Below are 26,738 nucleotides of genomic sequence, written 5' to 3'. Positions count from 1 at the left end.
GTCCGCTCCGCCACGCTCTCCCAGCACAGCGAGGTACAAAGGGACGCTTTGGCTAACCTGCAGCGCACAGGAATGCACAAAGGGTTAACAGGAGTTGGCCCAGGGTGGAGAGGCGGGGACGAGTTCCCATTGGTGGAAAGTTATCCAGGGGTGTGGTCTCAGAGTCTCCGCACCCCACCTCCTTTCCGTCTCCCCCCCCCCCCCCCGCCCCCTCCACTTTTGTACCTTTCTCGCCGGGACGGAGAAGCGGGGCCGGGACTAGCCGGGCCAGACCAGACTGGAGCCCAGGGGCGATGCGGCTGCTGCCCCTGCTGCGGACTGTCCTCTGGGCCGCGCTGCTCGGCTCGCGCCTGCGGGGGTGCTCCAGCCTCCGCCACCCCGTCTACTGGAACTCCACGAACCCCAGGTAGCCCGGCCGAACGAGGCGAGCGCCAAGCTGGGCCCGCGCGCTCCCCAGCCGTGCGCGCACCCGCCGCTCGCCTTTTGCGAGGCGCTGCCTGAGCCCTGCCCAGCCGCGCGCCGGGGCTCCTTTGTTTGAGCCGGCGGGGGAGGGGCGAGGCGTGCCTGGGGTCCCCCCGCCCGAACGTGTTGGGGGGGGCGGGCGGAGGACCCTGGTCCTGAGGGTAGTCGGATTGAGTCTGAAAGCAGGGAGCTGGGGGGCCCGGGCCCGTATTCCGGGCCCCGCCCCCCTCTTCTGCTGAGCCCCAACCTCCGGCCGGCAGGAGCTGGGGCGGGCCGCTGAGAACCCGGGAGGGGGTCTTCACCCTAGAGAAAGAACGTGAGTTCCTCTCTGGTTCCCAGGCCCCCTCGGCCCCTGATTTCGTTTGATTATCTCTGCTTCCATCTTGATTTTATTTCTATCCAATCCTGGCCTTGCCCTTCCAGCTGATTCACCTGTGGGCCAGTCATTTGACCTTGCTAACCTCAGTTATGTCATCTACAAAATGGGCTAATAATACCCAGTACCCTGGGAAGCAAGCGGACTGACTGAGGTCAGGCTTGTGGAAAGAAGTACAGCTGTACAGATTGAAATGCCTGTTTCTCCCTCTCTGCTGAGCTGGCTGCCTTTGAACCTCGGTATTTTTTGCTGTTTGCATCCTGCCTCCCATTTCTCCCTGCCTCCCTGCCTTCCCCATCTGTTTTCCTCTCTGATTTTCTACTTCTGACAATCTGTGGCTCTGTTCATTTATTCACTATCGTTTGATAAGCACATACTGTGTGTCAAGACTAGTGCTGATCTGCTGGGCATTCCCAATGAGAGAGGCCAAAACACTGCCCTGTGGGAGGCCACAGACCCCCGGGAGGGCAGGCCCAAGATCGCCATTCCAATACCCGGGCTGGGTGATAAGAGCTATTGTCCTGAACTCTGGCTTCTTCTATCTCCTCCTAACTCTGGCTTCTACTATCCTGACCAGGGCCTCAGCCCCCAGCTCTTGAGTTTCTGGTTCATTCACCAAATCCACAAGTATTTATTGGGCTCTGGCCGTGTGGGGGTGCCTTTCCACACCCAGTGTAATGAAGCATATGAAGACGCTCTCTTCCCTCAGCTTGCCTTCTAGTGGTCTGAGCTAAGCCTGAGCATGAGCATCCTTCTCATCAAGAGTTCCTACAGCAGGTGGTCCTCGGCTACCCACTGAAGGACGTTTAGAGGCCTTTTCTAAATCATGCTTGACTGTGTGCGTGGTGTTGGAGGCAGGATTCATTCAGTATTTGGTGCTGTGGGGGTGGCCTGTCCCAGGTCTTCTCTCCTGTACTGATTTCCCCCAGGCTGCTTCTGAGAGGTGAGGAAGAGGAACTGGACTGTGTGGGGGTGGGGGGGAGCTTTTTTATACCTAGCATTGTCTGGTCATAAAAAAAAGGAAGTTGGACGTGTGTGGTGGCACATGCCTGTAATCCCAGTCTTCCCAAGGCTGAGGCGGCCCGTGGGGCCTCACAACCTCGGCAACACCAGCTCCAGACCAGCCACCACCTCTGGCCTCTGCCGGCACGTGCGCTCATGTCACATACCCATGTACATGCACGTGCATGATTAAAAAATGATGTAGTAATAAAAAAAGACTGAGATGAGCTGGGGAGAGCATGAGTTCAAGGCCAGCGTGGACTGCATAAGAAGAAAGAAGGATCCCACCCACTCATTCTCTTTCGACTCTGCCTGTTTCTCCCTGCGTGTGGTACTGAGGCTCCTGAGGGCTCTGACTTCCTCTCCGACTATTCTGTGGGCATGTATCTGTTCCCCTGCCTTGGCCTCAGCCTCCTGGCGGCGGCGGCATCCATCCTCTTAGCGTTTATCAGGCACAGATGGTGGGCCAGGCCCCATGGGGGGCGATGGGCTGCGGGGAAGGTCTCCTCAAAGCCTGGGTAGGCTGATGGCCGCCTCACCCATAAGGAAGCCTTATGGGCTGGGCAGTACAGCCCCTTAACCTCTCTAAAAGGGACTTGATCGGCACATTTATTACCTAGACACTGTCTCTCAGGGAGGTGTACAGTCTAGGAATTGGCACAGGACTGTAATCTCAGCTACTTAGAAGGCTAGGGAAGGAGCATCATAGGTTCAAGGCCTGCTTGAACTAGAGTGAGTTCAAGGCCAGCCTGGGCAACTTAGCAAGCCCCTGTTCCAAAAGGAAAAGTTAAAAGGCTTGTCATAGCTCAGTAGTAGGGCACTGAGCATGCGGGCCTTAGATTGTATCCCAGCTACCAAAAAGAGGGGGAGAAGATTTTGAAAAGGGGTGGGTCGTTCTTGGAAACGTGTGTCTTCCTGAGCTATTCCATCTCTAGCGGGTGAGGGAGGCCGGCTCAAGAGAGGCCAGCTCAGACCCCAGAGCTGTCCCATCTGTGCTAGGCCGTAACCCGTCAGCCCACACCCCCTTGTCCCCACAGGCTGCTTCGAGGGGATGCCGTGGTGGAGCTGGGCCTCAACGATTACCTAGACATCTTCTGCCCACACTATGAAAGCCCGGGCCCCCCGGAGGGCCCGGAAACCTTTGCTTTGTACATGGTGGACTGGTCAGGCTACCAGGCCTGCAAGGCACAGGGGGCAAACGCCTTTCAGCGATGGAAGTGCTCTCTGCCTTTTGCTCCCTTTGGCCCTGTTCGCTTCTCCGAAAAGATTCAGCGCTTCACACCCTTCTCCCTGGGCTTCGAGTTCTTGCCTGGAGAGACTTACTACTACATCTGTGAGTGAGCAGGGCATACTGCATGCCTGGGGGGGGGGGGGGCGAGGAAGGGGGGAACAGGAACGGGCTCTTTGCCTTCGCCTCGTGTTAAAGGAAGGAGGAAGGAGAAGCTGTGGGGAAGGGGGGCTGTGGCTCCCGAGGCTGAGGGGTTTTGGTTTGAGTCTGGGACAGGGGAAGGAACCGTCTCAGCCGAATCTGTGCCGAGAAGAGTACAGAAAGCCGGAAGGAGGACTAGGGAGATGAGGCCGGGCGGCGTGGATGAGCCGCTGCTCGGTGTGACTCCCAAAGGAGATAAGCCGAGGAGGCCTGAAATCGGCTGACTCCAAGGGATGGGTTTTTCTGTGCTGACTTCTTCCTCCCAATTGTCCATCAGCGGTGCCAACCCCGGAGAGTTCCGGCCGGTGCCTGCGCCTCCAGGTGTCCGTCTGCTGCAAGGGGAGCCGTAAGTGGGCCGGGGTCTCCCCAGCAGCCCTCCCAGCCGGTCGGGAGCCCTGGGGAGGAGAGGAGGAGTCGGGGAAACAGGAGCATCAGACCTAAGGGGTCCAGGCTAAGCGTCAAGCTGCAGCCTCGTCTCCCATGAGTCCCCCCTGTGGGAGATCCCACCACACCTTTTAAAAAAGCTGGGCACAGAGAATGGGGTCCCCAAGGGGCAAGGCCCTTCAGAGCCTTAATTGGGGACTATTGATTGGGAAAACTTGGAGGTTGGGGTTTGGGAAGGATGAAGGTGATCGTGGGAAGGCAGTGGCTGCCTTGGGAGACCCTAGAGAATAGAAACCGAATGGGAAGGGCGGGGAGGGGGCTGCTGAGGAAGCAGGCAGACCCCACACTTCCACCTCTAATCCCTCACAGAGTCGGAGTCAGCCCATCCTGTCGGGAGCCCCGGCGAAAGTGGCACCTCTGGGTGGCGAGGAGAGCATGCGTCCAGCCCCCTGTCTCTCCTGCTGCTGCTGCTGCTCCCGATACTTCGTCTCCTGCGAGTTCTGTGAGCCAAGCACACCTTCCCTGTCACCCCAAGGAACCAGAGCCCTCCCCAAGATCCTCTGTTGAAGGGGTTCCTGCTGCCGCAGCGGCGATACCAAGCCTGGCGGACACGATGAAGCTTTGATGTGCAAAGGCAGAGGATCTGAGGTGACCCTTGTAGGTGACCGTCCCTCACCACAGGCTGAGGAGGAACTGCGAGGGAGATGCAGACAGTGCAGGGCACCCCGGAGCCTAAGCTGCTCTGATGGCTTCGTGTCCCCTCCCACCCGGAAGACTGGGGTTGGGTGGGATCAAATCCTTGAGCCACTGGGGGCCAAAGCCAAAGACCTGGGAACAGGTGGGTTCCTGGCCAGGAGCAAAGGAGAAGCCATCTGTGCCCTCTAGGCCTCTTCCCAGGGGCAATTGTTGCCCTCCCAGGGGGCCAGTACACTTGTCTTCTGTGAAGACGGACTTGCCATGAGGTTGAATTTCATGCTGGTTTGTATTTTTATAAGTGTTTGGACCAAACCTTCAATAAATCACCCATTCTCATGGGGCATGGTGGCTCACACCTGTAATCCAGCACTGGGGGGGTGGGGGGGTGGTGAGCAGGAAGTCAGCCTGGGTACGAGAGAGAGACCCTGTCCAAAAAAAAAAAAAAAAAAAACGGATGCCAGTGAGAAGGCTCAGCAGATTAAAGCCTTGACCACCTGTGTTCAGTCCCTGGACCCCACATGGTGGAAAAGAGAGAACAGACTCCTGAAAGTTGTCCTTTGGGTACGCCACATGGCATGTCAATGAACATGCCACAGTGAACATGAGAATATGCGCACACACAAATAATAAACTTTCGTTAAAAACCACCCATCTTTGTGTTACTCTTCCCTCCTGGCTTCTTCCCTGACACCTGAACTCCCTGGGGCCTCCGCTCTGACCTCCATGCCAGCTGTGCCCAGGCCGTCCATGCCAGACATCAGTGGGCACCCTTCTGGGCAGTTTGGGCTAGGTGCCAGCAGCAGCTGTGGAGCTTGGCACCCTCTCGCACCTCCCCAGCCATCTTCCTGTGCTAGGTGGCAGATGCTGCTGACGTCCCACCCTGGCAGGGCCTCCTCCGGGCGGGCGGGCGGGCGCTGGGGTAAAACCCAGAGGAAACAGAGAAGCACCTGGGTTTCAGAATGCCGGCGTCGTCGCAGCTAGCCTGGCGGCCCTCCCCCTCCCAAGGGCACTCTGGGCGGTGCCTGGCCTAGAACCGGGAAGGTGGGGTCGGATCAAAGCCCTTCTTCCCCAGCGGCCTCTTTGTTCTGAGCTTTTATAAGGAGGAGGCGGAGCTCAGGAGAGAGGGCTCCTTCGCCCTTGGTTCGATACCGTCGCTTCCTCTCTGAGAAGACCGACACCCCCTAACCCCGCAAGGTCCCCCTTTCTGAACTGTGCCCTAGGTGGATGCAGGAGAAGGAGCACCCCTTCCCCTCTGTAGCTGCGCTCTGCCCTCCCTGGTGCCCCGCAGGCTCCTCTGGCGGGGTGCCCGCCGGCCTGGCACGCAGCCCGCGATCGATAGGTGGATGTTGTGCTGATTAGCCCGCCCCGGCTGCGGCAGCGAGAGGCAGCGTGTGAACATTATGGGGCGGGGGCTTGAGGGGGGAGCACCAAGGTGCTGGGGACGGCGAGGCCTTCCCCGGCTGCTCCTCGCACGCACGCACGCCTGGGACCGATCGGTTCCTCTCTCGAAGGGGACGGGGGACCTGTCTTGTCACACGACTGTGGGCCCTCACAGTTCGTGGTGATTCTGTGGCTCTGGCTAAGGCCCAGGGTTAAGGAGCGTGGCTGCAGGCAGAGCAGATTTTGAGTTAATCATCTCTTTATTCGAGGCCAGTTTCAGAAAGTGCCGCGTTATTGGTGTATGGGTTAGGGTCCTGACCCTAAGCTTTGATCTTTAGCAATTAAAAGGATGTTTACGTGTGGAAGAAAAGGCGAGCTAAGAACGGTGGGAGGAGCTGTGGGCTGAGGGAGTCTTTCGGTCCAGCGTTGGAGTTCCAACGCTGCCATCTTCCTGGAGGGCGTCTATGTGTTGCCATGGAAACCAAAGATACAGTTACCTCGGTCCTTCCGTCAGAGAAATCATAAGCAGGGCAAGTCCGGGGCAACTGTGTAGCGGCCTCTGCCCCGGATTCAGAAATACGGGGTTCTTACCCAGCTCCTCCGAGGTTTCGTGCACCTCTTTGTGGACCCAGCAGGAGCTCTGGCTGGCAGTGCAAAAGGGACCTTGTGCAAAAGGGACCAGGACCTCGTTGGCTCTTCTCGAGTTCAGACACATGGTCTCAGTCTCAGACCGCACTTTGTACAGACTCGGGCATTTGCAGACAGCCCAGGCCTTCGCAGGGACAAGGGCGGATGCTGGGGTGGGCACAGGAGCTGGACTTCGTGGGGCTGCAAACTAGCGCCCTCAGGCCGTAGGCCTCCAGGCCAAGCCAACCCCCCACCTTTCTGTTCCCTTCCTCACAGCGTGGGCCCTGCACGGATGCGGGTTGTCGGCCCAGGTACTCTCTGGGAGAAAGCTCTGATGGAGTCTGCTCTTAGGGCCAGACAGAGGCCGAAGGCTTTGGGCGGCCCTCCGGAGCCTGGCCCTACCCACGAGAAGTCTCCGCGGCGTGTTCAGGGGCACAGTTCCAAGAGGTTAAGCAGACCTGCAAGTTTGGGGCGTCACCGGTCTCCCCTAAATTCCGCGGCGCTAGACGGCTGAGGGTGGGGCCCTCCATTTACTAAAACCAACCCTAGTCTCAGCGGGACAGATGCGAAAACTTCATCTCTGTCCCCCAGGCTTGAGAGAATCTCTTGCCTGGATTTCTGCTCCACGCTTATCACTTTGCAAATTGCCTTTCAAATCCCTAATTTGCCTCCCCCCCTCTTCTCTCCTCTCTCTCTTCTTGATTTTCCATATTCATTCATTCATTCATTCATTCATTCATTCATTCATTCTCTGTGAGCTTGGCTGCCATTCTTTTAGTTAGCCACACTGGCTAGGGTCGTCGGGGGATCCCCGCAGTGACGCAGTTGAAAAATGAGCACTCTGGCTTCCGGATAGCCAATAGAATCCCTGAACCTGGGGCATGAGGTCATCAGTGGCAATCTGCATTGGTTCGGGCCTGGAAACGAAAGTCCCCATAGCAACCGACGGTGCGTCCAAGCATAACCTTGAGAGTGGTCATTGCTCCAGCGGCTGTGATCCATCGCCCGTAGCCGCTGCGTTAAGACGGTGCTGGGAAATGTGATGAGGAAGCTGGAGAGGAGTTCAACGTCCCGGGTTCTGTAGCCTTCACCCAGCCAAGCGCTTGTCTCCCTTAAAATTCCTTTTTTCACTCAAAGCACAGGTCAGTGTCACTTCAGCCAGAGAGTTTAGGTAGGGGTTATTCGCCACCGCCATGGTGCCTTGGGTGCGGAGCTGCTGCTGCCATGGGGGATGTCAGTTTTGAGATCCTGGTGTTCATCTGCATATCGTCTGCATCTCATTTGCATTCTGTTCATTTAAGGTCAAATTGGGCAGACATTTCCACCTCCCTGTCTCTGTCACTTGTCTGTATCTGCAATCTATCCCTTGGTGGCTCTGTATTCCTCCACTGTCCAATTCCATGCTCCACACCCCTCCTCCCACTCTCCAGAGTCTCCTGGGGGTGGGAAGTGGCAGAGACTAGCTAAAGGAGAAAGAATAAGGAGTGTGCCTCTCCTCTAGATGTTGGTGACAGATGGGGAGTGCTGGTCGGCACTGCCTGGAGACTGAATTGGCAAAGCTGGTAGTGGGGGGAGGTGCCCCGGCTGGGTTGAAGGTCTCCAGGGCCAAATCACCCACACGCCTGGTGAGAGGCTGGAACTAGAGATGCCTGGTTCCAGCAAGGAGCAGGCTTGCCCACCTGTCTGGTGCCAGGGAAGCTTCCTTCCCTCAATTAAACACTAATGAGGTGTCATTTAACCCTTGCCTTGCCTCCTGGCTGCCAAGCATGTGGAGCTGACATTCATGGTCTCCCAGCGATAAAGGGAGAAAAGGACAGGCTGTAAGGAAAGACAGGCGGGGAGATAAGGGCGCCTGGACACAGGCAGGAGCCACGCTCAGGGTATCTCTCCCGGGATTCCAGGGCTCTCTAGGACTCATGTGGACTCTCAAGGGATTCTAGGAACGGTGGCACCGTTCAATGCATTTTTTTCTCTCATGGATTTACAATCACTGATTAAACACCTCTGCTAACTAAATGTCAAGCTCATTTGGGTGCTGAGTACACATACTTGCATGAGACAAGAACCTTTCTCTTAAGAAATCTTAGAGAACATGCCTGAGTTCGAGGTCAGCCTGGTGCCTATAGAGTGAGAAACCTATAGAAAGAAACCTTGTCTCAAAAAAGAAAGAAAGAATTCCTCAGAGACAACCCGTCCATTAACTAAGTATGCTGCCAAGTGCAAGCATTAATACAGAGAGCCACATACAAACGGTTGGGAACGCAGGGGAGACCGGGCTCTGAGAGAAGGCTTTGGTTGTGGAGAACAAAATTGGTGGCAGGGAGATGCGCACAATTAGTGATGTTCATGTGTTTTGACATAGTAAAGGTCCGTGTGGAGATGTACTTTAAGGACTGTTGGTAGAGCTTCACAGTATACTTCGTGTGTGTGTGTGTGTGTGTGTGTGTGTGTGTGTGTGTGTGTGTGCATGAGAGAGAGATCTGGATCTCTTGATCTCTTCTCCTGAACTCATATTGTGGTTTTATTACAGATCAATGCTGCGAAGCTCCTGTGCAGATTGGCCTGAACCTGCACAGCCCAGGGGAGAGAAGTGGAGAACCGATGTTGGCTCCATGGGAAAAGGTGGGCAGACATTATCTTTGCATCAGGGAGCCAGAAACTAGCTTCTAAAACAGCCGCTGTCTGGCCAAGGGAGACAGAGGGCTGGGTTCCAGGCTGTAGGTACTCCTAGGCAGGGCAGGCCACTCGGTCGGACTTCCCAGTGACACGGTGTCACATCCACCACTCTCCACGAGGAGCCCAGGTCCCCTCCCCCACCGGTTCTGGTGTGTAAAAGAGCAGGCCAGCTCAGACCTGTCTGCTGGCGCTCTCCCTGGGGAGCGGATCCTTTCCAGGGGACAGGAGAGAGCTGGGGAATGCTAGGGCTTGCTAAGAGGTTGCCAGCTACTCCACCCTGACTCTCGACGAGGCTCTCTGCGGCCCGGGTTCTCCCCACCCACTCTGGTCTTTGCCCAGGCATAGACTTCATTGCCAGGGATGCCCTTGATTGCTGGGCAGAGGGTGGGGACCCAAACTCTGACAGTGAAAATGGGGTCTGGGTAGTGGTACCCAGCTCAAAGACCTCTCTACACCTCATAGCCACCTTCTAGAAATCAAAGCTTTGGTGAGCACCAGACCTAGGAAGAGTTTGAGATTAAGAAGCAGCTGTGGGGTCTGAGAAGGTCAAGAGCTCCTTCTCCCACAGTTTGAAGGCAGGAGATTTCTTATTTATTTATTTATTTATTTATTTATTTATTTATTTATTTAACCACTTGGTACTCCCTGACTACCCTTGAACTCACAGAGATCTACCTGCCTCTGCCTCCTCCTAAATGCTGGGATTAAAGGTATGTGCTAACTGTGGCATATAATAAATTTCAGTTTTACTCAATTATTGAAAAAAAATAGCCAAATGAATGGAAACACATGAACTATGAACCAAAGACTGAGGGGCTCCCAGCTGGATCAGGCCCTCTGAATAGGTGTGACAGCTGATTGGCTTGATCAGTTTGGGAGGCATCTAGGCAGTGGGACCAAGTCCTGTGCTCATTCCATGAGTTGGCTGTTTGAAACCAGGAACTTATGCAGGGACACTTGGCTTAGTCTGGGAGGAAGGGACTGGACCTCCCTGGACTGATTCTACCAAGTCGATCACAGTCCTCGGGGGAGGACTTGTCCTGGAGGAGGTGGGAATGGAGGGTGGGCTGGGGGTAAGGGGAGGGTGTGGGAGGGGGGAGAATAGGGGAACCCATGGCTGATATGTAGAACTGAATGGTATTGTAAAATAAAAAATATATATATAAAAAAAAATAAATAAAGGTATGTGCTAATACTTCTTTAAAAAATGTGACTCTCCCTTCCTTCAGCCTATTTAATCTTTTCCCACTCTCCAAGGCCTAGTTCACCTTTCTCTCTGTGATGGTTATCAGGCAAGCTCTGAAAATCAGGGGAAGCAAGTGGGAAGAGATTCTGGGCTGGTCTAGGTGGGCAGAGCAAGGAGGTAACCTCTTAATAAGGATTCTGATGAAGCCTCCATTAATCAAACATCTCTTGGGCCCTAAAGACTGTGCTAAGTGCTTCCCAGAGAGTGTAGATGGATCTTGATCTTTGCAAGGAGCAACTTCTCAAGCAGGGAGGGTATTATTAGTCCCGCTGGAGAGAAAAGCAGTCCAGGGAAGCTAAGTGACAGGCAAGTCACTGAGTAGTAGGCTCACACTGACACTGTACCTGCCTCCTCCTTCCCAGGGTTTCCTCCAGTACCACCAGAGGTACATACACTTCTAATGTCACACCCCAGAGATGCCACCTACTAGAGGCTCCCTTGGCTTCCCAGGCCCAGTAGAGGATCAGGGCATGTGTAGAAATTGAGATTATTATACTTTGACCCCATCAACCAAGCATTGCACCCTAATTTTTTGTATCCTAGACAAAATTGGGGGTACTATGTTTCCTGCCGTCATCCATATTTTTTTTTTATCCCATGTGTCAGTCATATGTGTGGCTTCATGTCACCTCAGGTGGTCCAGCACACCAGAGGGCCATGTGGACACACACTCAGAAGTCAGAAGGCCAATGCACACACCTGGCCCCACCCCATAGCACCCAGGTGTCTATGGTACTTACGCAGCGGAACACTCATGACCCTGTGGAAGGTGCAGAGCCTGTGAATATTTCATGTCAGGAGCTGGCGGCGGCTGCCTCTGCTCACACCATGCCCGAGCTTCGCTCTCACAGGCTCCTTGTTTATTTGTTTAATGAATTATTTATCCAGCCCCCTCCCCTCCCAGCCTTCCCCTCCCCCAGGCCCTAGCCTCCATGATTTATTGAACTAACCTCAGCTCTGTGGCTGCTACCCTATGTCCTGGGAGTTGCCTTGGGCTACATACCCTGAGTGCTGCCCGTGCCTCAGACCTGCTCAGCTTCCTGATGCCCTGGACCCTAGGGATGGGGAGAATGGAGCACCTTGTCAGGATTTTCAGGGAGTCTGGGCTCAGTGCTCCTGGGGAGATAATGGCAGCCGGCCCCAAGGCCAGTGAGACTAGAAGGCAAAGCCTTCTCCACATGAGAAAAGGCCTGAGGCCCAGAGAGAGGACCAGGCCCATGGAGAAAACTCCAGCTTCGCCAACAGCAGCTTAGAGTCAGGCCTGATGTTTCAGACCTTCACACTTAAGTCTGTGACCTACTGTGGGAGATGAAACCAAGGAGCTGGTTTTATTAGTCTCAGGCAGCTTTATCATTATTATTATTACTTTCAGCCAAGGTCTCATTTAGCCCAGGTTGGCCTCCGACGCATTTTGTAGGGGAAGATGATCTTCAACTTTTGCTTTTGCTTTTCCTTACCTCTACCTCCTAAGTGCTGTGGTTAGAGACTCCAGTACACCGGACTTAGTTAAAAATAATACTGGGCATGTTGGTACACGCCTTTAATCCCAGCACTCAGAAGGCAGAAGTTGGTGGAGCTCTGTGAGTTCAAGGCCAGCCTTGTCTTCATAGGGCGTTCTAGGACAGTCAGGGCTACATAGTGAGACTCCTGTCTCAAACAAACAAACAAAACCCTTTTTTTGGTGTTTTTTTTTTTTTTTAATAAAATTCTCAGTAAATTTTATTGAATTAAACTGTGACCCACTCTCCCCAGGATGAATTCAATGAAACCAGCTAAGGAAGGAGTTTGTTAGTAATCTTTTCCTCCCTCCTACTTTTTTAATTTTAATTAATTAATTAGTTAATTTATTTATTTATTTATTTATTTTTAAGATTTATTTATTTAAGATTTATTTATTTATTATGTATCCAGTGCTCTGCCTGCATGTATGCCTATACACCCAGAAGAGGGCACCAGATCTCATTACAGGTGGTTGTGAGCCACCATGTGGTTGCTGGGAATTGAACTCGGGACCTCTGGAAGAGCAGTCAGTGCTCTTAACCTCTGAGCCATCTCTCCAGCCCTATTTATTTTTTTTATTTTTATTTTTTTTTAATTTTATTTTTTGACAAATGCTGTTTATTGAAGGAGGGAGGAGGTCTTAAATACAGGCTTACAGCACAATGGGAGAACCCCGGAGGGCAGAAGTTCGCTACAGAACGTTCTACATTCTTGCATCTAAACTGTTAACGCCCATTATGCAGGATACACAGAACAAAACCTTTTTTATTTCATAATTTTATGTGTATAGGTGTTTTGCCTACATGTATGTCTATGTACCATATTTATACCTGGTGCCTGAAGAAGCCAGAAGAGGGGGGTAGGAACTGGAATTAGAGGTAGCTGCAAGCTGCCATATGGGTGCTGGGAATCGAACCCAGGTCTTTTGCAAGGGTAAAAAGTATTCTTAACTACTGAGCCATCTCCTCAGCCCCAAGCACACTCTTATTTTTTATTTTATTTTATTTTATTTAAGATTTATTTATTTATATGTATACATGCCAGAAGAGGACACCAAACCTCATTATACATGGTTGTGAGCCACCATGTGGTTGCTGGGAATTGAACTCGGGACCTCTGGAAGAACAGCCAGTGCTCTTAGCTGCTAAGCCCTCTCTTCAGCTCCCAAGCACACTTTAAAAGAATGAGACAGAGGGGCCGGGCACGCCTTTAATCCCAGCACTCAGGAGACAGAGCCAGGTGGATCTCTGTGAGTTCGAAACCAGCCTGGTCTACAGAGCGAGTTCCAGGACAGGCACCAAAACTACACCGAGAGGGTTTGGAGAGATGGCTCAGAGGTTAAGAACACTGACTGCTCTTCCAGGGGTCCTGAGTTCAATTCCCAGCAACCACATGGTGACTCGCAACCATCTGTAGTGAGATCTGGTGCCCTCTTCTGGCCTGCAGGCATACGTGCAGGCAGAGCACTGAATATACAATAAATAGATCTTAAAAAAAAACAAAAAACAAAAAAACCCTCAACTACCCAGAGAAACCTTGTTTTGAAAAACCAAAAAAAAAAAAAAAAAAAAAAAAAAAGGGGCGGGGGGCTGGGGATTTAGCTCAGTGGTAGAGCGCTTGCCCTAGGTTTGGTCCTCAGCTCTGAAAAAAAAAGAATGAGACAGAGGGACACTGAGGACACATCCTCTGCAGCAGGGTAAGGATTGCTTTGCGGACCTTCCTGTGTCTGCTCCGTGCTGTATTCAGTGATGTATGCACAGGCCTGCTGAATGGCAGTGCCAGACAGATAACCCACTCCTCCTGCAGGCCAGTCAAGAATGATGGGAGCCACAGATGTAAACAAAGGCCCCACTGACAGAGGACTTCTTCTGACCCAGATGCCACAGGTCCTAGGCACGGACAGCAGCTCAGATCTCATATACATAGGCTTAGTCCTTCAAGAATCCCAGTCCCAGCCAGGCTTAGTGGCACTGCCTTTAATCCCAGCACTGGAGGAAGAGGCTGGCATTTGAGTCTAGCCTGGTCTATCCAGTGAGTTCCAGGGCAGCCAGGGATACATAGAGAGAGAGACTCTGTCTCAATTAAATGAATGAATGAATGAATGAATGAATAAATAAATAAATAAATAAATAAATGGGCTCTCAGTTCCCCTAAGGCTCTTGAACGTACTGTAGTTGGAGGTTCATACACACTGCATATTCTGTACAAAGGGCCAGAAGAGGCTGCCATTAGCTTACACTCCCTGCTAAGATGGAGACACGCAAACCCTCTGCTTTTGTACGAAGACACCACTTGCCAAGGGCTGCTCTCTAGAGACAGAATCTGCATAGAGGGGTGCTTTTGTGAACCACATGAAGGCCCAAATCAGCCAGCAGCCCCATAAATAGAAGCCTGGAAACCCGAGGACCAGATCCCACGGACACAGGCCCCATACAGTGTCTGAAAGCCAGATTTTGGCTAGAGAGAGAAAGATGATCTTAAACCCGGGCTTAAACAGAGAGGGGCCCCGGTTCAAAGGCAAAAGCTCCCCTTTTTCTTGTTTATTTTTAATCATGTGGGGGTGGGTATCTGCACATGTGAGTGCAGAAGGTGGAGATCCACTGGAACTGGAGTTACAGGCCTTTGGGGACAATCTGATGTGGGTGCTGGGAATCAAACGTGGGTCCTCTGGAAGAGGAAGAGATGCTCCTAACCTCTGTCTCATCCTTTTTTTTCAGAGCTGAGGACCAAACCTAGGGCAAGCGCTTTACCACTGAGCTAAATCCCCAGGCCCCCCCCCCCCCCGTTTTTTTTTTTTTTTTTTTGGTTTTTCAAAACAAGGTTTCTCTGGGTAGTTGAGGGTTTTTTGTTTTTTTGTTTTTTTGTTTTTAAGATCTATCTATTGTGTATTCAGTGCTCTGCCTGCATGTATGCCTGCAGGCCAGAAGAGGGCACCAGATCTCACTACAGATGGTTGTGAGCCACTATGTGGGTGCTGGGAATTGAACTCAGGACCCCTGGAAGAGCAGTCAGTGCTCTTAACCTCTGAGCCATCTCTCCAACCCCTCTCTGTGTAGTTTTGGTGCCTGTCCTGGAACTCGCTCTGTAGACCAGGCTGGTTTCGAACTCACAGAGATCCACCTGGCTCTGTCTCCTGAGTGCTGGGATTAAAGGCGTGCGCCACCACTGCCTGGCCCCTCTGTCTCATTCTTTTAAAGTGTGCTTGGGGGCTGGAGAGATGGCTCAGCAGTTAAGAGCACTGGCTGTTCTTCCAGAGGTCCTGAGTTCAATTCCCAGCAACCACATGGTGGCTAACAACCATGTATAATGAGGTTTGGTGTCCTCTTCTGGCATGTATACATATAAATAAATAAATCTTAAAAAAATAAAGTAAAATAAAAAATAAGAGTGTGCTTGGGGCTGAGGAGATGGCTCAGTAGTTAAGAATACTTTTTACCCTTGCAAAAGACCTGGGTTCGATTCCCAGCACCCATATGGCAGTTTGCAGCTACCTCTAATTCCAGTTCCATGGGATCCTCAATGATTATTGGAGGAGAAGGAGGAAGAGTACATTCTAAAGAGGAGCATCTGGGCTCTAGAGTATGGGACCCAAGTCACCCAAATCTTTAAATAAAAGCCAGGTTTTAGTGTTCATTTATTTTGACCATAATGGGGATTGTGACCTAGGGTCTCATACACATGCTCTACCAAGAAGTACATTCCCAGCTTGGAACCCAGAATCTAGAAACAGGAGTCAAGTTTTCAAAAATGGAATTCAAAGTCCTGGACCAATCCATCCTGTGCATATGGACAGGCTCTCTGACTACTCTGCCCTACAGAGAGAAGCTTATGTCTGTGAATCAGAGGCATGCCCTGGAGGGGCAGGGGCTGGAACTTGTGGTCCCTGGAGTATGCAGGGTAGCATTATTGGGGTGAAGAAAACCCCTTTGGGAATGAAGAGAACTGTTTGCCAAGTCCCTCCCTCCCATCCCAAGGGACCTCATTTATTTTCTGGCTCCCAAGAAGAGAGAAGATATCTCCCTGGAGTGGAGAGGTGCACCCACTCTTGCCTAGCAGCAGGGAGGCATAGAGCCTACTGTGGGTGCAGTGCCCTCCCCCAACCTCACCCCCAAGGCAGGCTTGTGGTCAAGGCCTTATACTACCAAAGGTCAACAGAAGGAGGGTGCAGACATCTGCCCTGCCTTTGGAAGCACAACAAAATAGCATCGCACCTGCCTCCCTGGGCATAGCTGCCAGGGGTCCTGAGAACCCAGTCAGGCCTGGTTCTGCTTTGCCTTTTGGAATGGGCTTCTAGAAAAGAGAGGAGATAGGTCGGATTCTGGACCCTTTGTGAGAGGAATAGGCCAGTTTGCTAGGGAGAAGTGTGTGTGTGTGTGTGTGTGTGTGTGTGTGTGTGTGTGTGTGTGTCTATAGGCCTGTGTTTCTACCGGCCTCTTACCTGGTTATGGTAGCACCTGGTGTGTATCAATCTGTGTGGCAAGTGTCTATGTCCCCATGTTCCCTGTCCCTGGGTTTGCACACCTTTTCTTTTCCGCATCACTGTGTGCATGTCATGTCTGTGCTCGGATGTCCCCACTAAGACAATGGCTGTGGTGAGTGCGGGAACACAAGCCGCTCTCTGTCCTTAGAGAAAGCATCTATGGGAGCAGGAATGAGCGTGCCTGAGGACGTCACCGTGCCGAGGGGATTGGAGACAGTCAGTGGCCCTTTGTGGGCCTGCCAAGATCACTCCATTCCTGCTTGGCTCCAACCGCCTCCTGCCTTGACCCATCACCAACACCTATGCCCTGGAATTACCAGAGTAGGCCGTGTTTTAAAAACAAGGTCTCTCTATGTAGCCCTATACAGACCTATATAGCTGGCCTCGAACTCACAGAGATCCGACTGGCTCTGCCTCCAGAGTGCCAGCATCAAAGGAGTGAGCTACTGTGCTCAGCCCCCCAGGAGATGACATTCTCTGCCTTGGCTCCAAGAAAAACAAGCCCTCGTGCTCAGCTGAGGGCCTTCAGGCAGCCAGCTGTTAGCTCCTGGGTACCACCCGAGGGCTTCCCCATCACGTGTCCATTTGACTCCTTGTGCACATGGGAAGGGCTTAGGGGAAGCCGAGGTCCAACTTCGTTCAGATGTGGGTCTAGTCCTGCTTATTCAGAGGTAGCCCTTCGATCCCCCACACTCCCACAGTCCACGGAGAAAGGTGTGGACCGACACAAGCTGCGCATCCCGGTCTTGGCTCCCAGGTCCTTCTGGGAGCTCCGGCCTCGGGGAGCAAAAGACGCAAAGCCGCTGCAGCAAATCACCTAGGAGAGAGGAGAGGCGCGTTTGTTCCTAGAGGGGCAACACAGTTCCCGTCGCCCACGCGCGGCGCGCTCTGGGCTCAAGTGGGGCGGAGCCCGGCGTGAGCGCGCCAGGGGCGGGGCCTCGGGGGCGCGCCCGGGAGGGCGGAGGGAAGGATTGTGGGCGTGGCTAAGGTTGGGGGCTGGCAGCGGCGGCAGCAGGGAGCTGGGAAGCCGAGAAGCCGGGAGCGCGGGGCTCAGTCGGGGGGCGGCGGCGGCGGCGGCTCCGGGGATGGCGGCGGCTCCGCTGCTGCTGCTGCTGCTGCTCGTGCCCGTGCCGCTGCTGCCGCTGCTGGCCCAGGGGCCTGGGGGCGCGCTGGGAAACCGGCATGCGGTGTATTGGAACAGCTCCAACCAGCAGTGAGTCGGGGACCCGGAGAGCCCGTGCGTCCCGCGTCAGTGATGGGGGAGCTGGTGGGCCCTAGAAGTCCTAGGGGGAACCTGGCGGCAGTCCTGGGAGACAGGCTGGGTGCCGAGAGGCGAGGGAGAGGGGACGCACTATGTGGGCGTCTGTGAAACTAGGGGGTGTCTGAGAGAAGCTGTTGGGGCATAGTGAGGAGCGCTCTGGCCGTGCGGAGGAGGCTGTTGGGGGGCCCCAACCCCATCTTGGTTTCTTTCCACACTAGCCTTTGGATTAGTGTTCCCTGTCCCGTAGTCCCCCCCCCTTACCATCCACACTCCTTCTGGCTAGGCTGAAGTCTGGGGGTACCGGTGTGCTTGGGGATAGGCCGCTGCATTTGGGAGCCCAAGGATGACCTGTTTTCAGCCTATAAACGTTGATGGGGTTTTGCCTGCTAAGACTCTTGCTCTTTAAAGTGGGGTTCGGCCTTAAGGCAGGAAGTCCGATTCGCCACCTCCCCCAGAACGAAGGGGAATGGGTTGCTCTGGTTGTGTGGCTAAACCCTACTGGGGTGAGCCGGGGCAGGTCGCGGAGTTGGGGGGCCCTGGGAACGCAGGGTACTGGTGAGAGAGAAGAAGGCAGAGATGTCGGCGTGTCACACACACACACACACACACACACACACACACACACACACACGCACGCTGAGGCTAGGGACGGCGTATGGCACCGAGTGTGAACGGGCGTGCGCGGCTGTCAGTGTGCGTGTGTCTGTGTGTGATTTGTGTGTCTGCGTCGGCGACCGTCTAGGGGTGGGAGCGGGCGGCGGGTCGGGGAGGGGGCTGCGGTCGGTGTCCGCGTGGCCAGTCCTGTCTGGGCTGGGGTGGCTCTTGGCGCCGCCGCGGTCTGGGCGGGTGTCAGGGCGGCCGTGTGGTTTCCTCCGGTGTGTGGCGCGGCGGCCCGGTGCCGGCTGCGGGGCCGGGCCGTCATTCTGCACAGTCCTTGCTGCCCTTGTCTTCTTCTCCCGGCCGAGCTGTCGCGTATATCACTCTGGCCACCTCGGTGTGTTGGTGGGGGGGGGGGGGATCCCTGGGGACACGGGGATCACTGTCACACCTGCCCGGGCGGTGGCGGCAGCTTTGCTTCTGACTCCCCGCCCTGGAGGCCGACTAGGGAACAAATGGTGAGACCCCCGGGGGAGGGGACCTGAAGGGCCTCGACCACGACCCCCAACCTTCCGGGGGAGGGGCTCCTGCTTGCTGCTCCGCTCTTTGTTGTTTGGGGCTCTGCGCCTCCCCCTCTTCCTCCTCGCGCCCAGAGTGTCAGACTGGGGGTGGGGATGAGCTAATGACGCCCCCCTTTTGCTTCCCATGGAAACCTCGGGGGTGGGGTTGCAGCCCCTCCCCCCCGGAGCGGGACTCCAACCTCCCCGGGGGGCGCTGAGTGCTCGCTGACTACCCTGCTATATCTAGCTCATTCCCCCCCCCACTCTGAGATTCACACGTCCGACCCCCGCCCCGCTACAGTCTGGCACGGGGCGGCGGTGAGTGAGCTCGCAGGTGAGAGACCCCGGGTTCCCCGCCACCCTTGGGGAACCCCCTGGTCGTGGATGCCAGAGCCGAGTGGGTGTGGGAATAGCCTGGAGGGGAGCGTTGCTCGGGCTCCCCTCCCCCGCATACACCTGGGCGCAGGTGAAAGCTCGGGAACGGGATGGGAGAGCCGGCTTCCCGGAGCCTCCCGTCGCCCTCTCCGCTCCCGGGCCACCGGCGGGGACCGACGGAGCTAGGAGGCGGCGCAGCCTGGGCCGGGAGGCCGCTGCCGCCCCCGCCCCGCTTCCCCGGGCCTTTGTTGCCGCTGCGCCCGGGCTCCCCGGCTCTCTCACTGCGGCATCCGCGGCCCCATAAATCGTGAGAGCGACGTGCTCCAGAGCCGGGAGTGGAGAGGGCCGGGGAGCTGGGGGCGGGGCCGGGCCGAGCCACAGGCTCCCAGGCCGGCCCCCCCCCCCGTTCCTGCCGTCACGTGACCCCGACTCCTGGCTCCCACCTCCCGTCACGTGCAGAGAGGGTCTCTGCCCCCTCGGGGTCACGTGGGGGAGGGTCCGCGACCCCGCCCCTCGGGGTCACGTGGGAGGGTGCTGGTGGGACACGTGCAGTCACCTCTTTTGACAGACCTGCAGCAGCCTCGGTGGACAGACCTGGGGCGGGTGGCCGGGGCCCCGGCTACCTAGCCTCCCCCCCACCCCCCGTCCCCGGACTCGGCCCCTTGAGTTAGTCCCTGGGAACAGGCGAGACCTTTCCCTAACCTGGCCCAGAAACTAGGACGCGGTGGGAGCGACCGTATTGGAGGGGGGGGGATGCGAGTGTGAAGTCGGGGGGTCTCCTGAGCCGGGGACTGGATGGGGCGGAGTTGAGGGCCCAACATGTATATCATCCCCCCCTGGCCAGAGCTTCGTTCTTGGAACTAGACGGAGGTGTTGGTACTCTCCTCGAGAGCATCTTTTTTTTCTCGTGATCTCCCTACCTATCCGGGAAGCGTTGCCGCTGCCGATCGCTTTCATTCACACATTCATTCAACAAATATTTATTGAGACCTCTACTACGTCCGCGGTGGTCTGTTTTCGTCCATGTGTGTGCCGATTTCTCTTCTTTTCCTCGCTGTCTTCTTCTCTGCTGTGGGCCTCTGTGGATCGGATGCGGAGTCTCTGCTGTTTTTCTTTCCCCCAAGTCGCGCTTGGTTCTCCTTCCTTCCCTCCCTCTCCCTGTTTCTGGCTTCCCCTGCCTCGCTGCGGCTCCCTCCCTTTTTCCCCTCTCGGGCGAATCCGGCCGTGTGTTCGCCTCCCCTCTGGATATGGCAGAGTCTGACCATCTCTGTGTGTCTCGCTTTCGGCGGGTCCTCGCTCTTCTCCGCCGCTGCAGATCAATAAACCTTCGCCGCCGCCGCCGCTACTGTCGCTACTGTCGCAGGGTCGAGGGGCGGGGGTGACCGGCGGCGCGCTGCTTCGCCAGCCACCAGACCCGAGCTGGCGGGGCGCGGGGGTGTCGGCGTGCACGCGCCGCCCGGGGAGCGTGCACGCGCCGCCCGGGGAGCGTTCCCGCCGCCGCCGCCGCCGCCGCTGCCCACCCCCCGCCCCAGCCCCGGCGCGCGGACTCCACGCCGCGCACACGTGGTTGGGCCTCGCCTGCTGGAGCGGGCGGCGCGCAGCCTCGGGGGCGCGCACCAGAGGGAAAGAACCTAGTCTCTGCATTTTTTTTTTTTCTTCCCTCCACTCCCTTAACTCTGCATCTTGGCTCCTAAGGCCGAGGATAGGGGTTTAACAAGTTCAGGGTCTCTCGGGAGCCTTTCCCTTCTCCCAGGTCTTGTTAGACACCCTGTTTACCTGCCCTTAATTGCCCCAGGGGGAGACGTTTGCTCCTTCCCCGCTCCCCCACCTCCCGTCCTGTGTCGTCCCCCCCCCCCCCCGCGGACACTGAAGGCTGAGTTCCTCGGGCCTGGGAAGAAGCCAGGGCGCAGTAGAAGTGAGAAGAGTCGGGAGATGCACCCACGGGTGTTGCAGGTCGGGAGGGACGAAGTAACAGGCTTAAGGGGGTAATCCCTGTAGAAGAGCGGCGAAGACCTCTCTCTGCAAGAGAAGTGGGAAGCAACGAGGGAATAGAATGGAGGGAAGAACGGAGAACCCCCTGAAGGAGCGGGGCACAGCCCAGTCCCCAGATGCTGGCCCACCCTCCGCGGAGCGCGGGAGGGGGTAACCCCGGAGGCGTGGTTAGCTTCCAAAGCTCTGCTGCGGCCTCTGTGCACCTCCCTTTCACTGCTGGGTTAAGTAGGATGACAGATTCAATTAAAGAGGTTGTGCCTAACAGACAGGTCGGGTCTCCTAGGAGTCATGGTTTGGGATTCCTGGCACCCAGCCTTCTGCTCTCTACCCCACCAGATACCAATGGGCACAGCTAACTCGCCATCAGGTTTTGATTCACATAGCCAGGTTGAGGGGGCATTTCTGAGGCTTCTCTGCCACCGATCACAGGGATAGGTAAGAGGTGGCTTCTTGTCGTCACGCAGCAACCACTTTCTATGCTCAGTCCACCCTCTTGAGGAAACTGAGGTACCACCTGTAGGAACATCTCTGGAGTTGGCTTGCTCCCTGCTGTAATGGGGTGTGTGGCTTCCGGGGTGGGGGGCAGCCACGGGGAGGGGCTGGCATCAAAATCAGGCTGCATACATGCGTGAGGCCGAGGGAACAGGGCTCCAGGGTAGCTCTGGGGCTGGTCTAGGCCTGGCACTCTGTGCTGGCGGGCTGGCTGGCTGGTGGCCCCTTCCCCAGGACCGTAGGAAAGACACAGGAGGCTATGGGATTGGGATGGACATACAACGCATGGGTGGTGGCTGGGAGCAGCCGGGCCTCGCCTAACCCGTTTTCCTGCTCTCAGCGCCCGCCCGTCGAGACTCCTGCCCACCTGAGTGCCAGGGACAGGGAGGGGCCCGAGTGACCCATCACTCCCATGGGAACCAAGTGGGACTGGTGGCATTCCTGATGACTCAAGAGGACCGTGCCTGTTCTTACTGGAGAGAGAGCCCAAACACCAGCTGTTACCCATCTGCCTCCTTGCCCGTCCTGGGGAGGGGGCAACACAATCCAGTGAGGTTGGGGGATGTCAGGGAGGACCCTCGAGGCCTTGTCCCGGGAAGAAGCCCTCCGAGCGCATCTCCCTGATGTATCCGATTGCTGATTGTAGAACTGGGTAGTGCCTGCCTGGTGACACAGACAGCCACTTCCTTCCCTCGGGGAGTTCCCAGGGACTAGGGACCCAGTGGTTTGTCATCCCACCAGGTATAAGCCATGCTTTCTTGTGCCCACTGACCTCCCACATCACTGCCAACATGTACGCACGCTTGCCCTGAGGACGTTAAAGGAAACGTCTATCCACTCCGCCACACTCCTGCACTGCGGTGTCTCTGTCGTCCCCCACACCATTCTGTGCTATCACCCAGGATGTTCAGACCAGCACTCAGATGGGGACTAACAGGCAGGTGGGGGTTCCTGGGGACCCAGTATCTGCTTCTCTGTCCCAGAGGCTCCTCTGGAGAGTGACAGACACAGTCATCTTGTCTAGGCCTGTGCTCTTATTAGTAGTCTAGCATTATCATGGTGTGTGTGTGGGGTGTGTGTGTGTGTGCAGTGCAGTGGCATCTACGTGGAGGAAGGAAGTATGTAACGAGGCAGTAATCTTGGGGTGATCACAGGGAGGGCCTTGATGCTGAACTCCTCAGCTCCGGGATCTGTGTCAGGTTATTGGGGACTTCATTGTCCATGGCCTCGGGGTGGAGGCAAATGGGACTCAGAACCACAAAGACAGAGAGGTCCTATCGTGTGGGGAATTCAGGGGGGAGCCCTGAGATCGCTGGGGCCAGCTAATACGGGCATAGGCCCAGCACCCCATGCAATCTACCTTTTCCGAGTATCTGCCGCCCAGGAGTGGGCGGTGGACATTTTTGTGTTTGTGCCATGGGACTTGTGCATGTATGTGCATGAAGCCGCCATACACGCGTGTACGAGGCCAAGTCCTGTCGGACTGGCCTGGGGGGTGGGGGGGTGGACCTGCAGCAGCAAGAAGGCATTCTGGGAGAATCGATGGGAGAGAGCGCTGGTGCTCCAAGGAAGGGGGCTCTCCGCTTCCACCCTTCGCTTCCAGTCCTCAGTCCCTCCTCGGGGCTGGTGAATTGTGGGGAATGGACTGAGGAAATCCGGGCCTGGGTCTGGGAGTCGTTGGGGCCTGCGCTGTTTCTGTGGCAACCGGAGCCAGGTTCCTTCTTTCCTCCGCCCCTCTCCCTCTCCTCCTTAGGAGGTAGGCCAGGCTTCCCTGTGCCTTTGCTGCCCTCTGGTGGCCACCAGGAGAAGGACAGGCCAAAAAGGAGAGAACACAGTAAAGGGGACAGAGAGGGGCCGAGGGGAAAAAAATGTAGGAAAAGCCAAGACTCTGGGGGAGTGAATTCTTATTATTTTGACGATCAAAACACACCACCTGTATGAACTAAAATGCCCTAATGAAGGTCTGCGAAGTGGTGACAGGGAAAAAAAACCTTAGAGCGTTGGGGGTTTCTTCTCTGACCCGCTTCCTTTGTCCCCAGCCTGCGGCGAGAGGGCTACACGGTGCAGGTGAACGTGAACGACTATCTGGATATCTACTGTCCGCACTACAACAGCTCCGGGCCCGGCGGCGGGGCGGAGCAGTACGTGCTGTACATGGTGAACCTGAGCGGCTACCGCACTTGCAACGCGAGCCAAGGCTCCAAGCGCTGGGAATGCAACCGGCAGCACGCCGCGCACAGCCCCATCAAGTTCTCCGAGAAGTTCCAGCGCTACAGCGCCTTCTCGCTGGGATATGAATTCCACGCCGGCCAAGAATACTACTATATCTGTGAGTGCCGGCTCCTCGGTCTCTGGGGTGATCCAGAGTAGGGTAGGGTCCCGGGGACCCCCGGCCGGCCGGTGTGGTCACCAAGGATAAGGCTTCGGAGTTTCCTCTCCGAGGGGTTGTGAGGATTGGGAGGGTGGGGGGACGCGGGTTGGTGACAGCCCCAGATTTGGGCCTCAGAGCATTTCTGTGACCCGGGGGGGGGGGCATTCTGGGTTGGGCTGGCTATAAGAGCCATGGTGACCAGTGTCCAAAGGATGGAGCAGTTACTCCAGGACGTAGCCGGATGCGGGTGATTTGGAGGGGGGATGAGAGTCTAGGCGTCAGGTCTGCAGGGCACCCAGTGAGTGAATGCAACTCAGGCCCAGTCTCCTCCCCAGCCACGCCCACTCACAACCTGCACTGGAAGTGTCTGAGGATGAAGGTGTTCGTCTGCTGCGCCTCCAGTGAGTAGCGTCGTCGGCTTGCAGCCACGTCTGCATCCTAGCCTCCCCGCTTTGGGGCTCCCTTGGCTTCCTGGGGATGGGGGCAGAGGGCACAGGCGACCGGGATTAGCTTCCCCAGCTGTAGCAGGGGGAGGGGGTCCTGGCCCTGACTTTCCCCTCCTCTCTCCCCACCCGCACCCCACCCCGCAGCATCGCACTCCGGGGAGAAGCCGGTCCCCACTCTCCCCCAGTTCACCATGGGCCCCAATGTGAAGATCAACGTGTTGGGTGAGTCTGCGCAGCGCCCTCTGGTGGCCACTGCTGGAACCGCAGCCCCCTTCCCGGTGCCTGCTTTTTTTTTTTTTTCCGCCCCCTGCATGCCTTCTCTTGGGACCAGAGCCCTTCTTCCTGCCCCTCCCGCCCCTAGGGGTGGTCACCTCCCTGGGCTCCACTGCTGCTGCTGCCGCCGCCGCCGCGTGCCCCCCGCCCCAGCGCACAGCCCAGCCCTGACCAGTCTGTCTATTCATCTTTCCACAGAAGACTTTGAGGGCGAGAGTCCCCAGGTGCCCAAGCTTGAGAAGAGCATCAGCGGGACCAGCCCCAAGCGGGAACACCTGCCTCTGGCCGTGGGCATCGCCTTCTTCCTTATGACACTCTTGGCCTCCTAGCCCTGCCCCTTCCTATGGCAGAGAGAGGTGGGGGCGGGGCTGAAAAGGAGCAGGGAGTCGGCTGTGGGGCCTACATCCTTCTCCCCATGGTTGGGAGTGGGGTCTGCACTGTACATCTATCTATCTGTGCCTGCCTCTTTGCCCACTCTCTCCAGGACAGGCACTGTAGCGGATCAGTCACAGGGACAGCCGCAGGTCCCAGGCGGCCTGTGGCTTCGGTAATGTTTGGTACCAAACCTGGGGGCTTTAAAAGGCAGTGCTCTGGACTCCCTGCCCCCTGGTACCTTTCCCCGACCCTCGGTGCCCCTCCCTCTTTGTCCCCCAAGAGGCACATATGCCCCAGAGAGAACAAACGAAGCCTGGGAGGTGCCCCCTGTCACTCTCCTCGGGGGGGGGGGGGCAGAACACGGGGAGGGGACTAGATGGGTGAGGGGCGGAGCCTCAGGCTCCCTCTTCCCCTGTTTACAGCAATAAGCATGTCCTCCTCCTCCCACTCCCACACAGAGGACTGTGGTTTGGATTGAATCCAAGTTTACAAATAGACACCCCTGGGGGGAGCAGGCAGTGGACAGGGGTGGGCATTGGGGTGCCAGACAGGCATGTACAGACACTATATCTCTATATATAATGTACAGACAGACAGAGTCCCTTCCCTTCCTTAACCTTGACCTTTCTTGACTCCTCCTTCCAGATTCAGACCCCTCCCCACCAGGTTAGGCCCCCTCGGGACCCCCCTGGCCCCTCTTTTGTCTTCTGTGAAGACAGGACCTATGCAACGCACAGACACTTTTGGAGACCGTAACAACAATGCCCCGTCCCTTCCCGCTCTGAGCTGGGAACCAACTCCTAGGACCTCGCCCTGCCCGCCCTGTGGTCCCCACCCATCCCGGGCCTTTTTCAAGTGCTTTGCTGTGACTTTCATACTCTGCTCTTAGTCTAAAAAAAATAAACTGGAGATAAAAATAACTGAGTGTGTGTGGTTTCAAGGGGCCATGTCACCCCATTTCACGGGCTGAACCCTATAGGGCTCAGGTCCTGGGTGAGGAGGGCATTCTAGGCCAGAGTCCATGGAGTGCCTGGCTCTAGAGTCCACCTCTGTGTGGAGAGAGCTTCGAGTTGAGCCTGGGTGACTCTGGGCAGATTCCTCAACCTTTCTAGGCTCAGGTTCCCCACCGAGAATATGACTTGAGGACCCGTTTCCCAGGGCCCATGGATGGGAGTTCAGACTCAGGCTGGAGTTCTCTATGCTGTAGGCAGGCTTTTGGCTGGGTCCAAGGATTTCAGGGGACTTGTGAACCTAGATAGGAAAACAATTACATCTTTCTTTTCACTCACCTGTGACAAATTTAGCACTTCCCTTATGTACTGGATGGGCGTCAGGCCACGATAGCGTTAACAGTACCTGTGACTTTGTAGCCAACAGAAATCCCAGATGTTTTCAGACTGCTTTATATCTCAGAATATCATTTATGCGCCACTACTTTGAAATGATCCTAGTTGTTAGACTTTTCTTGTTTTTAACATGTTAATAAAGAAACATATATATTACATACCAAAAATGTAAACGTCTGTTAACTGTGTTTCAATATAACTGGGTTCCTTCCTGACCCTTTGAGATTTTATTCGTTTAAAAATGTGTTCCCGGGTGGGGCCTGGGCTCCACCTGACCACAGCCCCCTGTGTCAGGAGAGCAGAAAGAACAAAGGTTATGGGCAGGACAATCGAAGGGGCTTCTCAGGGGCCAGGGAGGAGGCTTTGTCATAGCCCAGGGGACTTCACCGCAC

General features: G+C 55.8%; 2 protein-coding genes across 5 annotated transcripts; both read left to right on the top strand.

Annotated features, from left to right (window-relative positions):
• Window positions 1-272: 272 nt before the first annotated feature.
• Efna4 (ephrin A4) lies at window positions 273-4,996 on the top strand. Its single transcript, XM_042279389.2, has 4 exons — window positions 273-406; window positions 2,878-3,173; window positions 3,547-3,615; window positions 4,023-4,996. The coding sequence occupies exons 1-4, from the start codon at window positions 294-296 to the stop codon at window positions 4,157-4,159; spliced, it is 615 nt and encodes a 204-aa protein (XP_042135323.1). The 5' UTR covers window positions 273-293; the 3' UTR covers window positions 4,160-4,996.
• A 2,153-nt stretch (window positions 4,997-7,149) lies between these two features.
• Window positions 7,150-25,920, top strand: Efna3 (ephrin A3). Of its 4 annotated transcripts, XM_042279372.2 has the most exons (6): window positions 7,182-7,498; window positions 8,887-8,978; window positions 23,575-23,864; window positions 24,242-24,307; window positions 24,497-24,574; window positions 24,824-25,920. In XM_042279372.2, exons 3-6 carry the CDS (start codon window positions 23,690-23,692, stop codon window positions 24,952-24,954), a joined length of 450 nt encoding a protein of 149 aa, XP_042135306.2. In that variant the 5' UTR covers window positions 7,182-7,498; window positions 8,887-8,978; window positions 23,575-23,689; the 3' UTR covers window positions 24,955-25,920. The 4 variants fall into 4 exon arrangements, with proteins under 4 accessions (XP_076430583.1, XP_042135306.2, XP_042135305.2 ...); XM_076574468.1 differs by lacking the exon at window positions 24,497-24,574 and having other exon boundaries at window positions 7,150-7,498; XM_042279370.2 differs by lacking the exons at window positions 7,182-7,498; window positions 8,887-8,978 and adding an exon at window positions 17,251-17,471.
• Window positions 25,921-26,738: the final 818 nt, after the last annotated feature.

Source organism: Peromyscus maniculatus, chromosome 6, assembly GCF_049852395.1.
Source record: "Peromyscus maniculatus bairdii isolate BWxNUB_F1_BW_parent chromosome 6, HU_Pman_BW_mat_3.1, whole genome shotgun sequence".
NCBI classification, from domain to species: domain Eukaryota; kingdom Metazoa; phylum Chordata; class Mammalia; order Rodentia; family Cricetidae; genus Peromyscus; species Peromyscus maniculatus.
Note: the sequence above shows the minus strand (reverse complement) of the source record. Positions and strands in the feature narration are given on the sequence as shown.